This window comes from Bubalus kerabau, chromosome 15 (assembly GCF_029407905.1).
Source record: "Bubalus kerabau isolate K-KA32 ecotype Philippines breed swamp buffalo chromosome 15, PCC_UOA_SB_1v2, whole genome shotgun sequence".
In the NCBI taxonomy this organism is placed as follows: Eukaryota; Metazoa; Chordata; class Mammalia; order Artiodactyla; family Bovidae; genus Bubalus; species Bubalus kerabau.
Window position 1 is genome coordinate 30,994,795 of NC_073638.1, and position 15,644 is coordinate 31,010,438.

Consider the following 15,644-nt stretch of genomic DNA (forward strand, 5'->3'; position numbering starts at 1 on the left):
CAGGATACAAGATTAATATACTGAAATCTGTTGCATTTCTACTATACACTAATAATGAAATGTCAGAGAAAGTAAAAAAGACAGTTCCATTTAAGATCACATCAAAATAGTAAAATAACTAGGAATAAACCTAAACAAGGAAGTGAAAGACCTATATTCTAAAAAACTGTAAAACAGTGATGAAGAAAATTGAAGATGATTCAAAGAAGTAGAAAGATATTCCAGACTCTTAGATTGAAAGAATTAATATTATTAAAATAGCCATATTACTCAAAGCAATCTACAGATTTAAGTGCAATCAGAATACACAAGACATTTTCTGCAGAACTAGAACAAATAATCCTGAAGTTTATATGAAATTACCAATGACCTCAAATTGCCAAACCAATTCTGAGACAAAAGAACAAACTGGAGGTATAATCCTCTCAAACTTCAAACTATACTCCAAAGCTATAGTAGTCAGGACAGCATGGTATTGGCACAAAAACAAATGCATAGATCAATGGCACAGAATAGAGAGCCCAGAAATAAATCTACACATCTACAGTCAATCTATAACAAAGTGGGCAAGATAAACAATGGAGAAAAGATAATCTCTTCAAGTGATGCTGGGAAAGCTGGATGACCATATGTAAAACAATGAAACTATAACATTCCTTCATACCATATACAAAAATAAACTCAAAATGGTTTAAAGACCTAAATGTAAGACCCAAAACCATAAAATTGCTAGAAGAGAGCTTGAATACTCTTTGACATAAATTGTAGCAAAATTTTCTTGGATAAGTCTCCTAAGGCAAAAGAAATAAGAGCAGAAATAAACAAATGAGACCTAAATAAACTCAAAAGCTTTTGCACAGCAAAGGAAAACATCAACAAAACAAAAAGACAAGCTGTGGAATGGGAAAAAAAATTTGCAAATGATGTGACAACAAGGGGTTAATATCCAAAATATACAAAGGACTCATTACAATTTAATATCAAGGAAAAAACAGTCCAGTCAAAAAATGTGCAGATGACTTGAATAGCCATTTTTCAAAGAAAATATGTAGATGGCTAACAGGCATGTGAAACGGTGCTCATCACTGCTGGTCATGAAGAAATGCTAATCAAAGCCACAGTGAGGTGTTACCTCATACCTGTCAGAATGACGACCATTAAAAAGTCTACAAATAACAGATGTTAGAGAAGCTGTGGAGAAAAGGGAACCCTTGTACACCATTGGAGGAAATGTAAATTGGTACAGGCACTGTGGAAGACAGTTTGAGTTCCTTAAAAAACTAAAAATAGAACTACCATATGATTCAGCAGTTCCACTCCTGGGTATATAGCTGGAAAAACAGAAATGCAAATTGGAAAAGACAATGCTCCACAGTGTTCATAGCAGCACTATTTATAATAGCCAAGATGTGGAACCAGCTCAAGTGCTTGCCAACAAATGATTGGATTAAGAAGATGCAGCAATACAGGAACTACATTCAATATGTTGTAATAACCTATAATGGAAAATAATATGAAGAATAAATATGTATATAACTGAATCACTTAGTTGTACACCTGAAACTAACACAATATTGTGAACCAACTTTTATAAATCATGCTCGTGCTCAGTTGCTAAGCCATGTCTGACTCTTTGGGACCCCCATGGAGCCCCTGGGACCCCCTGTAGCCCACCAGGCCCTGTCCATAGGGTTTCTCAGGCAAGAATACTGGAGTCAGTTGCCATTTCCTTCTCCAGGCAATCTTCCCCACCCAAGGAACCTGCATTGTCAGGTGGGTTCTTTACCACTGAGCCATCAACTATACTTCAGTTTTTAAAAAAGAATATCTTATGTATGTATACAGAGAGGGATCTCATAACACACATCAAGGAATATTACTCAGCCATGAAAAGTGAATAATGCCATTTGTAGCCACATGGATAGACCTAGAGAGCATTATGCATAGTGAAATAAGTCAGACAGAGAAGGACAAAGACTATATGATATAACTTATATGTGGAATCTAAAAACAATACAAATGAATGTATATACAAAACAGAATCACAGATACAGAAAACAAACTTTTGGTTACCAAAGGAAAGAGGGAAGGGAGGAAGTACAGATTTGAGATATGGGATTAATAGATACAAACTACTGTATATAAAATAGATAAACAAGGATATACTGTATAGCATAGGGAAGTATACTGAGTATCTTGTAATAACCTGTAATGGAATATAATCTGCAAAAACACTGTTTAACTATGCTGTATGCCTGAAATTAACAGAATTTATAAATTAATTGTACTTCAGTAAAAAAGCATTGGAAAAAAACCATAATATTTTAACAGGAAAACATGTCCTTTGTTTATAAAGGGAAAAATATTAGGAAAGGATAATATTTAGATAAATTTGATAGACTGTCTACTTTTACTTCACTAATAACATGAAGCTTGACATTTATTATCAGCTTCCAGGTGAAATACCATATTCCTTAAAAGACCAGAAATAAAAACTTATTTGTAACTAGAGTTATTTTAGGGTAGATAGAGAACCAAGTTAGTTAGAACTTAGGGCAGAAGGTTAGTGTCTGTATAGAAGTATTTCCTCACTTCGCATAGTTTTCAGGGATATAATTTTACTTTTTCTTGAAAAGTGACTTGAGTATGATATATTTATAAAATAAATTCAAATTAGTAAATATTCATTGAGCAGGTAATAGGAGACTGTACCTGCTTCTAGAAGTTCACAGTCTGGTACAGAAGAAATCCTTTTTTGTAAGTATGATAATAGAGATGTGCACTTGATACCAGTGCTCCATTTGCAGTTATAAACAGTTGTGGGGAAAAAAAATCTTCATATGTCACTAAAGACAGTGAGAGTAAAGAAATATTCCTGTGACTAAATCTCAAATTTAGATTATCGTTACCTTACTCGTTGAACACTCTGCCTGTCTTCATACAAAGTCCTTGGTTACAGTTCATGTTAAAGTCATTTTGTGACCTTATAAAAACTTGTATTCAGAGATAAACACATTTGTATGGTGATTATAATTAATAATCTTTTAGCAGAGAATAAGGGGATTAGAAAAATAAACCAGCAAACAGCAAACAAACCATGGACAATATGTATTGTAAGAACCAGAAAAAGTTAACATGGTCAAAGGTTTTTTTTTTTTTTTTTTAGTTAATAAAATTTGGAAATAGACATTCTGTAATTAGGAGTCCATTTTTAAAATCTCGTCCTTCTTTAATAACATATTGGGCCTGTTATTTTATCATATTCTTGGAGAAGGAGATGGCACCCCACTCTAGTACTCTTGCCTGGAAAATCCCATGGGTTGGGGAGCCTGGTAGGCTGCAGTCCATGGGGTCGCTAAGAGTCGGACATGACTGAGCGATTTCACTTTCACTTTTCCCTTTCATGCATTGGAGAAGGAAATGGCAACCCACTCCAGTGTTCTTGCCTGGAGAATCCCAGGGATGGGGGAGCCTGGTGGGCTGCCGTCTATGGGCCCTATCTGTTTCTTTATTACCCTTCCCCACCAAGATTTTAAGTTCTTTGAGAGCAAAGACTCCTAGTAGTTTTGTATTGCTCATAACACCTACAGATTACAGTGTTAAATAACTAGTAGATGCTTAATACAAATTTGCCCAAAAAAGTAAATGCTTTTTGTCAACAAGGACATTTCAAAAATATGACTAGTTAGTACTGGTGATGTCAGTACTATGGCTTCCTATTTTGTAAGAGTGGTGATGGTGAATTCAAATACTGTTTAGTACTTAGTGGAATTTATCCTCTGTGGTGGGTTAAAGCACATTCTGGTCTATGATAAGTAGAACATTTTAATAATTTGAATTCCATGGATCCTGAATGGGCTATGTATGTGTTTTCTTTTTGTATTGGTGGCCTAGTAATTCTTAGATGTTCAAGTATGTCAGACTCTCAGACTGGTAGATGGACTTAAAATAATAGTAAGTGGACAGTATAATGGTGTTAAGGAGAAGAAAGAGATGGATATGATGTGCACATTGCTTTTTCTTCTTTGCTCTTTATCTTTTCCTTTTAATGTAGAATCAAAGGGGAAAGTTATCACAACGGAACAAATTTGAATTGGAGAATACAATAGTATTCGGAAGTAACCCTAATATATTTTTTCAATACTTAGCAGTCTGTTAGGACCCTAAGCATATTTGCTAAAATTAACTGTGTTGGTATTTTTTTTTTTTTTTTTAATCTCTGATCACCTCCCTCTCTAAGTTTCCATCCATCTCTAGACTCCTGTTGGAGAAGGAAATGGCAACCCACTCCAGTATTCTTGCCTAGAGAATCCTGTGGACAGAGGAGCCTGGTGGGCTGCTGTCCATAGGGTTGCACAGAGTTGGACACAACTGAAGTGACTTAGCAGCAGCAGCAGCTAGACTCCTATTAATTCATTAGCAATTTAAAAATTTCCTTTTATTCCAGAACATTTACCAGGTCCTGAGATAAGTTCATAAACAAGGTAGTGCCCCTGAATTCTTAAAAAGTGTGTAATCTAATAAGAGGATAAACACAAATCACTTGTGACTGGTAAAGATGCTCTGAGAGTAAGCAGAGGGTGCAGTGGTAGTTAGAATGGGACACCTAACCCAGTCTTGATATTTAGGAAAAATTTTATAAGAGAAGATGATTTGTTTCTTGAGGCCTTCTTGCCGTCTCTCATCTTCTAAAGTTATTACAAGAAGCTCTGTAAAATGTCCATATTCCCTAACCAATCTCAAAGTAATTTGCTGGTCTATTAAAACAAAATTCAGACAAAGACATAAATGAGGATTGACTCTACTAAGGATTATTTACATTAATGATATGAGTTTGCTGACACAAAAGTATTATTAAATGATTTTTAATTGATGGCATAGATAAATAATATATTTCTGAGCAGGAAAATCCAAGGGCAACTCACCCCTAATCATAATAAAGTAATAACTCACATTTATTAGCCCTTAGTATTTGTCAGACATTAAGCTAGAGACTTTAGGTTCATTTTATTCAAATGAAATACACAAATATGGCAAACTCTTAACCTTCATTACTCCTCTCATTGTGTACAAGCACTCGATTTTCTACAGGAACCTAAAAGAGTCTGCTTAAGAAGATCAGTAGCTTAGCAAGCGAACATCAATATTAGAATCCTCTAACTCACTGATTTTCAGCCCTTTGGAAGTGAGATGAGATAACTGGGGGGGACAGTTACAGCATGAAAAAATACATATTCAATGTTGCAGCTGTCTTGACTTCTGATATTCAAAAATTCAAAATATCTAATTTATTTTGATATTTCAAATGACTGTAAAGAAGCTCATCACATGTTTTATGTTTCTAAAGCTGGGTTTGCATTGTTAAAACTTCCTGTATAACATCATTCTCTGATACTTATATTTATTGTATTCTGTACTAGAAATTATAATAAAACATGTCTTTTTCCATGATTTTATGCATTCATACTCATTCTATTTAGAATTTTTCCTAATTACTTGAAGGAAGCAACATTAAACAAAAATGGTTAAATCCTGATGGGTTATCTTTCCTCTGCCCACATTACGGTTTTGTATTTTAGAACAGTGGTGAATTTTTTAATTCAAATACTGTTTAGTACTTGGTAGACTCTAGAATTGAGGTCTCATTTTTTTAAAGTTGAAAGTTAACTTTTTTGAGATCCAATTTACATAAAATATGATGCACTCATATTAAGTATACAATTCAGTAAGTCTTGACAGATACATATTCATACAACCATTACCTTAATTAAGATACACAACATTTCCATCAACCCAAAAAGTTGTTTCATATATCTCATTGCAGTCATTCTTACCTCTCCATCTGTCGTGTCCCTAGGCAACCACTAATCTGCTTTTTGTTACTATAGTTGACTTTTTGGCTTGTTCTACATTGGAATCATGTAATATTTATAGTCTTTTGTATCTTCCTTCTTTTGCTTAATGTGATGTTTTTGTGATCCATATTTGTTGCATGTGTGACTAGTTCCTTACTTTTTTTTTCTTGCTAAGTAGTATTCTATTATAATGGATATATGACTATTTTTTAAAAAAATCTATTTGTCTGTTAATGGACAGTTGGCAGAATGTGGTCTGCTGGAGAAGGGAATGGCAAACCACTTCAGTATTCATGCCTTGAGAACCCCATGAACAGTATGAAAAGGCAAAATGATAGGATACTGAAAGAGGAACTCCCCAGGTCAGTAGGTGCCCAGTATGCTACTGGAGATCAGTGGAGAAATAACTCCAGAAAGAATGAAGGGATGGAGCCAAAGGAAAAACAATGCCCAGTTGTGGATGTGACTGGTGATAGAAGCCAGGTCTGATGCTGTAAAGAGCAGTATTGCATAGGAATCTAGAATGTTAGGTCCATGAATCAAGGCAAATTGGAAGTGGTCAAACAGGAGATGGCAAGAGTGAACATCAATATTCTAGGAATCAGCAAACTAAGATGACTGGAATGGGTGAATTTAATTCAGATGACCATTATATCTATTACTGTGGGCAAGAATCCCTTGGAAGAAATGGAGTAGCCATCATAGTCAACAAAAGAGTCCAAAATCCAGTACTTGGATGCAATCTCAAAAATGACAGAATGATCTCTGTTCGTTTCCAAGGCAAACCATTCAGTATCACGGTATTCCAAGTCTATGCCCCAACCAGTAATGCTGGAGAAGCTGAAGTTGAACAGTTCTATGAAGATCTACAAGACCTTCTAGAACTAACACCCCAAAAAGATGTCCTTTTCAGTATAGGGGACTGGAATGCAAAAGTAGGAAGTCAAGAAACACCTGGAGTAACAGGCAAATTTGGCCTTGGAATATGGAATGAAGCAGGGCAAAGGCTAATAGAGTTCTGCCAAGAGAACACACTGGTCATAGCAAACACCCTCTTCCAACAACACAAGAGAAGACTCTATACATGGACATCACCAGATGGTCAACACCGAAATCAGACTGATTATATTCTTTGCAGCCAAAGATGGAGAAGCTCTATATAGTCAGCAAAAACAAGACCAGGAGCTGACTATGGCTCAGATCATGAACTCCTTATTGCCAAATTCAGACTTAGATTGAAGAAAGTGGGGAAAACCACTAGACCCATTCAGGTATGACCTAAATGAAATCCCTTATGACTAGCAGTGGAAGTGATAGTGAAGTAGAATAGTGGATAGTGAAGTGGAAGTGAAATAGATTTAAGGGACTAGAGCTGATGGACAGAGTGCCTAATGAACTATGGATGAACTGTGGAATGAGATTCATGACATTGTACAGGAGAACAGAAATCAAGACCATCCCCGTGGAAAAGAAATGCAAAAAAGCAAAATGGCTGTCTGGGGAGGCCTTACAAATAGCTGTGCAGAAGAGAAGCAAAAAGCAAAGGAGAAAAAGGAAAGATATACCCATTTGAATGCAGAGTTCCAAAGAATAGCAAGGAGAGATAAGAAAGACTTCCTCAGCAATCAGTGCAAAGAAATAGAGGAAAACAATAGAATGGGAAAGACTAGAGATCTCTTCAAGAAAATTAGAGATACCAAGAGAACATTTCAAGCAAAGATGGGCTCAATAAAGGACAGAAATGGTATGGACCTAACAGAAGCAGAAGATATTAAGAAGAGGTGGCAAGAAAACAGAACTGTACAAAAAAGATCTTCATGACCCAGATAACCAAAATGGTATGATCACTTACCTAGAGCCAGACATCCTGGAATGTGAAGTCAAGTGCGCCTTAGGAAGCATCACTATGAACAAAGCTAGTGGAGGTGATGGAATTCCAGTTGAGCTATTCCAAATCCTGAAAGATGATGCTGTGAAAGTGCTGCATTTGATATACCAGCAAATTTGGAAAACTCAGCAGTGGCCACAGGACTGGAAAAGGTCAGTTTTCATTCCCATCCAAAAGAAAGGCAATGCCAAAGAATGCTCAAACTACCGCACAATTGCACTCATCTCACACGCTAGTAAAGTAATGCTCAAAATTCTCCAAGCCAGGCTTCAGCACGATGTGAACCGTGAACTTCCAGATGTTCAAGCTGGTTTTAGAAAAGGCAGAGGAACCAGAGATCAAATTGCCAACATCCGATGGATCATCGAAAAAGCAAGAGAGTTCCAGAAAAATACCTATTTCTGCTTTATTGACTATGCCAAAGCCTTTGATTGTGTGGATCACAATAAACTGGAAAATTTTGAAAGAAATGAGAATACCAGACCACCTGACCTGCAGCTTGAGAAACCTATATGCAGGTCGGGAGGCAACAGTTAGATCTGGACATGGAACAACAGACTGTTCCAAATAGGAAAAGGAGTACGTCAAGGCTGTATATTGTCACCCTGCTTATTTAACTTATATGCAGAGCACATCATGAGAAACGCTGGGCTGGAGGAAGCACAAGCTGGAATCAAGATTACTGGGAGAAATATCAATAAACTCCAATATGCCGATGACACTACCGTTATGGCAGAAAGTGAAGAAGAATTAAAGAGCCTCTTGATGAAAGTGAAAGAGGAGAATGAAAAAGTTGGCTTGAAGCTCAATTTAGAAAAGTAAAATCATGGCATCTGGTCCCATCACTTCATGGGAGATAGATGGGGAAACGATGGAAACAGTGTCAAACTTTATTTTTTGGGGCTTCAAAATCACTGCAGATGGTGATTATAGCCATGAAATTAAAAGACACTTACTCCTTGGAAGGAAAGTTATGACCAGCCTAGACAGCATATTGAAAAGAAGACATTACTTTGTCAACAAAGGTCCATCTAGTCAAGGCTATGGTTTTTCCAGTGGTCATGTATGGATGTGCGTTGGATTATAAAGAAAGCTGAGCACCGAAGAATTGATGCTTTTGAACTGTGGTGTTGGAGAAAACTCTTGAGAGTCCCTTGGACTACAGGGAGATTCAACCAGTCCATCCTAAAGGAGATCAGTCCTGGGTGTTCATTAGAAGGACTGATGTTGAAGCTGAAACTCCAATACTTTGGCCAACTGATGCGAAGAGCTGACTCATTTGAAAAGACCCTGATGCTGGGAAAGATTGAGGGCAGGAGGAGAAGGGGATGACAGAGGATGAGATGGTTGGATGGCATCACCGACTCAATGGACATGGGTTTGGGTAGACTGTGGGAGTTGGAGATGGACAGGGAGGCCTGGGGTGCTGAGGTTTATGGGATCGCAAAGAGTCGGACACGACTGAGCAACGGAACTGAGTTGTTGCTGGTTTTTCGCTCTTAATGAGGAAAATTGCTGAGAACATTTTTTTTTACCAGTCTTTATGTGGACATGAGTTTTCATTCCTCATAGGAGTGAAGATGTTGGGGCATGTGTAATTATATGCTTACCTTTTTAAGAAATTTCCACCATCTAACATTCTCACCAGCATTGTATGAGAGTTCTAGTTGTTCCGCACCCTTTCTGGTACTTAGTATTATCTGTCTTTTCATTTTTAGCCATTGGTTAGTATATAGTGGTGTCTCATTGGGTTTTAACTTGCATTTTCCTGAAGACAGCAGATGTTGAGTACCTTTGCATATGCTTATTGGCCACTGGTGCATCTTTGTGTGTGATGTGTTTCTTCAAATCTTTTGTCCCTTTAAAATATGTCTTCCATTACTGGATTGTAAAGTTGTTTTTTTAAAAAATAAGAATCTGGATACAAGTGCTTTATCAGTAATTTGTTTTTTTTTGTTTTTTTTTAATTTTATTTTATTTTTAAACTTTACATAACTGTATTAGTTTTGTTACAAATGTTTTGTCCCAGTCTGTGGCTTGCTTTTTCATTTTCTTATTACTGTCTTTAGGAAAGCAAATATTTAAAATTTTGAATCCAGTTTGCTCGGTTTTTCTTTTATGATTGGTGCATTTTGCATCCTGAAAGATCTCTGCCTATCCTAAGGTCTTGAAGATTTGTTCCTATGTGTTCTTATGAAAAGTTTTAACTTTTATCTTAAGGTTCATGGTTTGTTGTAAGTTAATAAATTAAGGTTTAAGATTCCTCTATTCCATTATAGGGATCCAGTTATTCTAGTTTGTCATCTGTAGTAGGGTCATGTGTGCTGTGCTTAGTCACTCAGTTGTGTCCGACTCTGCAACCCCATGGACTGTAGCCTGCCAGGCTTCTCTGTCCAAGGGGGTTCTCCAGGCAAGAATACTGGAATGGGTTCCCATGCCCTCCTCCAGGGGATCTTCCCAGCCCAGGGATCGAACCCAGGTCTCCCTCATCGCAAGCAGTTTCTTTACCGTCTGAGCCACTAGGGAAGCTCATACTTGTGTCATTTCATTAATAGCAAGAAATATGCATGTATATTCATTAACGTGCAGTCTTTAGCACTTCCTTTGTTTTGTACACCAAAGTTATTTAAAAGATCATCCCTCTGTATAAAAATCTTAATTTTGAAGTAGTTTTTATTTGCTAATCATCATTATACTTGTGTTATTTTTATATATTGTTTTTACATATTCATTTTTGGGGAAGCATTTAGAGTCTGTAAAGCTGGAAGTATATATTAAACCTTTGGCTAACATGGAGTTCAGGATCTCCCGATCTTGCTCTATGATAAAAACAGCCCTGGACACTAATCAGGGTTCTGTTTTATCCCTGTTCCTTTGGTTGTGGTCTTATTTCTCTCACCTTACCTTGACAATTTTTGTTTGCTGTTTAACTGGAAGGAAAACAAAATTCTCTGTAGCAATCAGGTAAGTATATGAAAGAAATCAAAGAGCTGGTTAAGTTCACAAGTTCTTTTATCTTTTCTACTGTCTTTTCTTTTTATTATTTCTGTAAGCCAAAGTGTTTCTTTCCGTTAGACTTTTCAGAAGAGCCACAGGTGCTCTCTAGGCATTCCTTTCTTTTTAATAGTCTGCTTTTCTGAATATGTTTTTTTTTGAGAGTAATACTGAACTTCTCTAGAGTTTACCATGGGCTGCTGCTAGCCTAATGTCTCAGAATGTTCGATTGATTGTCTTGGGTTTAAATACCATTTAGAGCACTTAAAAACACAACGAAGTGGGGGTAGAATTTTATATTACAAATAAATTGCATAGACTTGAATGGGCTTCCGTCTGTCTCCTCTCTAATACTTTACCTTTTCCAGTTCGCCTTAGCTATTTTTAATCCAGGAGCAATTCTACTCTACCTTTCCTTTGAGAAACCAATATATATGACTCTCTGTGATATTCTTGTGTTTGTTTTGCTTGTGGGGTTAGTGCTCTTTATTTTTTATATGGGTTTCATGTGCTACCTTGTGTTTCTCCAGGTATAATACAGTTCATTACTAATAATATGATTATTGACTTTTTTTTTTCCCTCTGTTTTCTCTTTCCTTCTCTCTTTATCCTGTGGTTCTTGTGCAGGTCTTGTTCAGCGTTGTGTGATCATCCAGAAGGATGACAATGGATTTGGGCTGACGGTCAGTGGAGACAATCCAGTGTTCGTACAGTCTGTCAAAGAAGGCAAGGCATTTTTTTAAAAAAAACAGTCTTGTCACTGGGAGAAACAGAGTAAGAATAGAAAAGCTTAAATAATGTCTATTGCTTAGAATAAAATAAATGCATAATTATAGGTCATATGGCCTTACTGTACTAGATTTGTCTTTAGTGTTATAGGCATGAATTTATCCCAGTTGATTTCCTTTTGTATCTTATGGAAAGAAAAAAGTTCTTGTATGTTTTAGAAAAATCACATGACCCTTTAGTCATGATACATTAAGCATCATCACTTATAGAAGTTTGTGTAATTTTTTTTCTTCATGGCACCAGAGATATTTCGGTAGTGACAGAGTAAAGAAATGGTCGTAGGCTCAAAAATATCTGTCTTTTCCCCTCAAATGACTATAATATCTTATACTACTGCAATATTACCATATATTGAATACTTTCTTTATGTTAGTTGCTGTAATTTGAGGGAGGTACTTTGGTACTTTTTAATCTCCATTTTACAGGGGATATTGAGTCTTAGAGTGAAAAAAAAAAAAACATTAAATCTGACCATGGTCACCCAGCTAGTGAGTGGCAGAAGCAGGAGTTGGACCTTGTCTGTCTGACTTAACAATCCATGTTTTTCACTGTTTTGTTACATGGTTCTCTTTTAAGAAGATTGTCAGTGAATGTAAATGCATTACATTTTAAGAATTAATTTCTATTACAGATGGAGCAGCCATGCGGGCTGGAGTACAGACAGGTGATCGAATCATCAAGGTAAGGAAAAGACTGTTAGGAAATTTATGGTAGAAATATAAAGCAGCATATATTAGCCATATTTTAATTTTTTAGCTTGAATTTTTATTAAAAGCTGCACATTATAGGTGATGGATTTATTGACTATAAAAATTTATTTCATTTATCTTAATATTAATGTTACCCTTAACTGAAAAGCATAATAAAAGTTTTGAATAAATAGAGTCATGTGTGTTCTTGGGCAGGAGAGTAGCTCACTGTTGTAAAGATCTTATTTCTCTAAGTTAAACTCTTAGCAAGAAATTCTCATCATAATATATTAATTAATTTGAGAGGTGTGCCATTCCTTGTCAAACTTCCAAATGATTATTTCTTCTAAACAAATTTTGCAAAGGTATTATGGGAAGAGGTAAGTGGGAGGTGAGATGGTGTAGATTAATTCAAAGCAAGTGACTGTAGTATAAATATGGATCTATCTGTGGAACACAATAGAAACGCCTTGAGTTTTGATCAGTAGAGTATGGATTCAGTTCAGTTCAGCTCAGTCGTGTCCGACTCTTTGCAACCCCATGAATCGCAGCACGCCAGGCCTCCCGATTAGTCACTAATTATTAGGCAACTAACTAATGTGATTACTTAAAATCAAATTATTGTACAGGAAAAGACATAACATATTTACAAAGAACTTCTGGAAATAAATATTTGAAACATATTATAGAATATAATATACTATAAAGAATACTTTTAAATTACTAACAAAAGAATAGATAGTCTAATGGAAGGATGGGCAAAGAATTTTATCAGGCAATTCCCCAGAGTAATTGAAATAAATAATATATCAATGAGGATATGTCCAATCTCACTGATAGCAAAGAAGTAGAAATTAAATGATAGGTAAAAATATATTTGCTTGTTAGGAATTTTAAAGACTGCTAATACACATTTGATATAGTTTGGGAATGGTACCATGGCTACTCTTATAAACTTGTGAATATAAATTAGGTAAAACCTGTTTAGATGGAAATTTGTCAATATATATCAAAAGTTACATATTTTTAGAAAGTTTATAAATTTTGACAACAGTTTTGCTTTAGGAATTTATCTCAGGAAATGGTGTTCAAATGTGAAGTGATATGTATATAGGAAAATTTACTTAAGCTTTATCACGTTGAAAACTTGTAAGCAATCTAAATATGCATAAAATGAGGGCTAGAGAAATAAATTGAAGAAGAAGATGGCAACCCACTCCAGTATTCTTGCCTGGAGAGTCCCAGGGACGGAGGAGCCTGGTGGGCTGCCATCTATGGGGTTGCATAGTCGGACACAACTGAAGCGACTTAGCAGCAGCAGAGAAATAAATTGCATTACATCTCCAGCTCTTAAAAAGAGTAGATTAGGTCTATTTGTACCTATATTGAAAGGCATCCATAATACAATAAAACAGTATTTTTTTTATTTGCAGAAAAAGACAGTTATAATGTGTGTGTATGCTTGTCTATCTGATGTGTGTATATTAGAATAGCATCTCAAAGATTAAGCATCATGCTTAATAGTGATCATCTCTGGTGGGCATGACAAATGTACTTTTGCTTCGATTTTATACCCTGATAAATTTGAACTTGTAAAAATTAGTATTACTTGCCTCAGAAAAAATAATGTTAATAGTAGATCCATGTTTGATATTTTCAGTTTTAATTTCTCTGGCTTAGTGGAAATTCTGGAGAACACTTTCTACATTTAGCCTGCCTGAAAATTTAATTTTCTCTGTAAAGATTAGGTCATGATCAGAAAACAAAAGGTAAATTGAATATTATTGTAGAATATTGGTTATTCATCTTTTGAAAAATGTATTATGCTTTTGGAAAACCAATGAATTTGCAATTAAAAGCATAGAGAGCTTTTCTATTTGCAAGGGTTCTTCACTGTGAAGGATTTGTGTATCTGTTGCATAGTATATTTTATCATTTTTCATGGTGAATAAGTTATAATGTCCTTTAAATCAAGGCCTTTTTTGGTGCTCAAGTTCATTTTGTTGCTGAGTATACCTTATAGAGGGCTTCCCTGGTGGTGCTAGTGGTAAAGATACTGCCTGCCAATGCAGGAGACATAAGAGACAGGGGTTTGATCCCTGGGTCAGGAAGATCCCCTGGAGGAGGACATGGCAACCCACTCCAGTCTTGTTGTCTTGATTCCGTGGACAGAGTAGTCTGGCGGGCTGCAGTCCATAGGGTCACACAGAGTCAGATATGACTGAAGTGACTTTGCATGCAGGCACACACATATACCTTGTAGAATAGTGGTAAAAGTGAATATTGAACCAGATATGTACACGTTTTTATATAGGCCTGTTTACTATATTATAATTGGTTGTATTGTGTATAACAGTTCCTAAAGTCAGTTTATCCATTGTCTCAATTAGAATGTATCTGACACACACTGTTTTTATAGGTGAATGGAACTCTGGTGACTCATTCAAACCATTTGGAAGTGGTGAAGCTAATCAAATGTAAGTGAATGTTATTCTCAGTTTTGTTTTCTGAAACCCTTAAAGCAAAGATTAGCAAACATTTTCTGCAGCAGGCCAGATAGTAATTTTTTTAGGCTTTGTGGGCCAGATAGTTTGCCACTTGACTCTCATTATAGTGTAAAAGCAGGCGTAGACAATACATCAGTGAATGGACGTGGCTGTGTTTCAGTAAAACTTTATTTGCCAGAATAATCTGTGGGTTGAATTTAATCCCTTGGCTGGAGTTTACTGACCCCTATGTTAAAGTCTGAGGTGAAAATTCTTAACTTACTAATAACTATCTTTAGTCCCTGGTGGCTCAGACAGAAAAGAATCCACCTGCAATACAGGAGATCCAGGTTTGGTCCCTCAGTTGGAAATAGCTACCCATTCTAGTCTTCTTGCCTGGAGAATTGCTGTGGACAGAGGAGACTGGCGGGCTACAGTCCATGGGGTCACAAAGAGTGACTAACACTTTCACTGTTTTTCACTTCATCTTTAGTCCACTTCATATATATGGCTGATTATAATGTCCTTGTCATTCTTGGTTATATTGAAAATATTTGAAAGAAATGGATGAGTTGACCTGAAAGAGAATAGGTTAGAAAATCAGACACAATGGCTGGATTAACTGAAATGGAACTTCAAGTAACATCATCATATTCTCTCAGATAAGCAAATGATTAAATAATCCAGGGGAGTGATCTTCTCTTGGAAATCCCCAGGGTTAAGAATTTACAATCTTCTCTATCAGACTATTCCACAGGATAGTAGGCTACAGTTAAGAGACAGGTGTTTGTGGCCAAGCAGAAACACTACTTCTTTATTTAATATTACTTCTTTTCGGTAAGTGGACATCTTTAAAATAAATTTAATACGCTGGAATCTTTCTTGGCCTTATTATTGCTTAGATAAAGTAACCCGTGAATTCCTTTACCTTGTCATCAGAGTA

General features: G+C 36.0%; 1 protein-coding gene across 7 annotated transcripts in view; it reads left to right on the forward strand.

The window, feature by feature from the left end:
- ARHGEF12 (Rho guanine nucleotide exchange factor 12) overlaps nucleotides 1–15,644 on the forward strand; it is a 168,455-nt gene that overhangs the window by 92,783 nt on the left and 60,028 nt on the right. For all 7 annotated transcript variants that reach the window (XR_008702921.1, XM_055548395.1, XM_055548393.1 and 4 more), the window contains 3 exons: nucleotides 11,365–11,463; nucleotides 12,158–12,207; nucleotides 14,635–14,692. Coding sequence is in view for 6 of the 7 variants with exons in the window: in XM_055548393.1 (XP_055404368.1) it covers nucleotides 11,365–11,463; nucleotides 12,158–12,207; nucleotides 14,635–14,692 (207 nt within the window). In the remaining variant the exon portion in view is untranslated. The remainder of the gene's footprint in view (nucleotides 1–11,364; nucleotides 11,464–12,157; nucleotides 12,208–14,634; nucleotides 14,693–15,644) is intronic.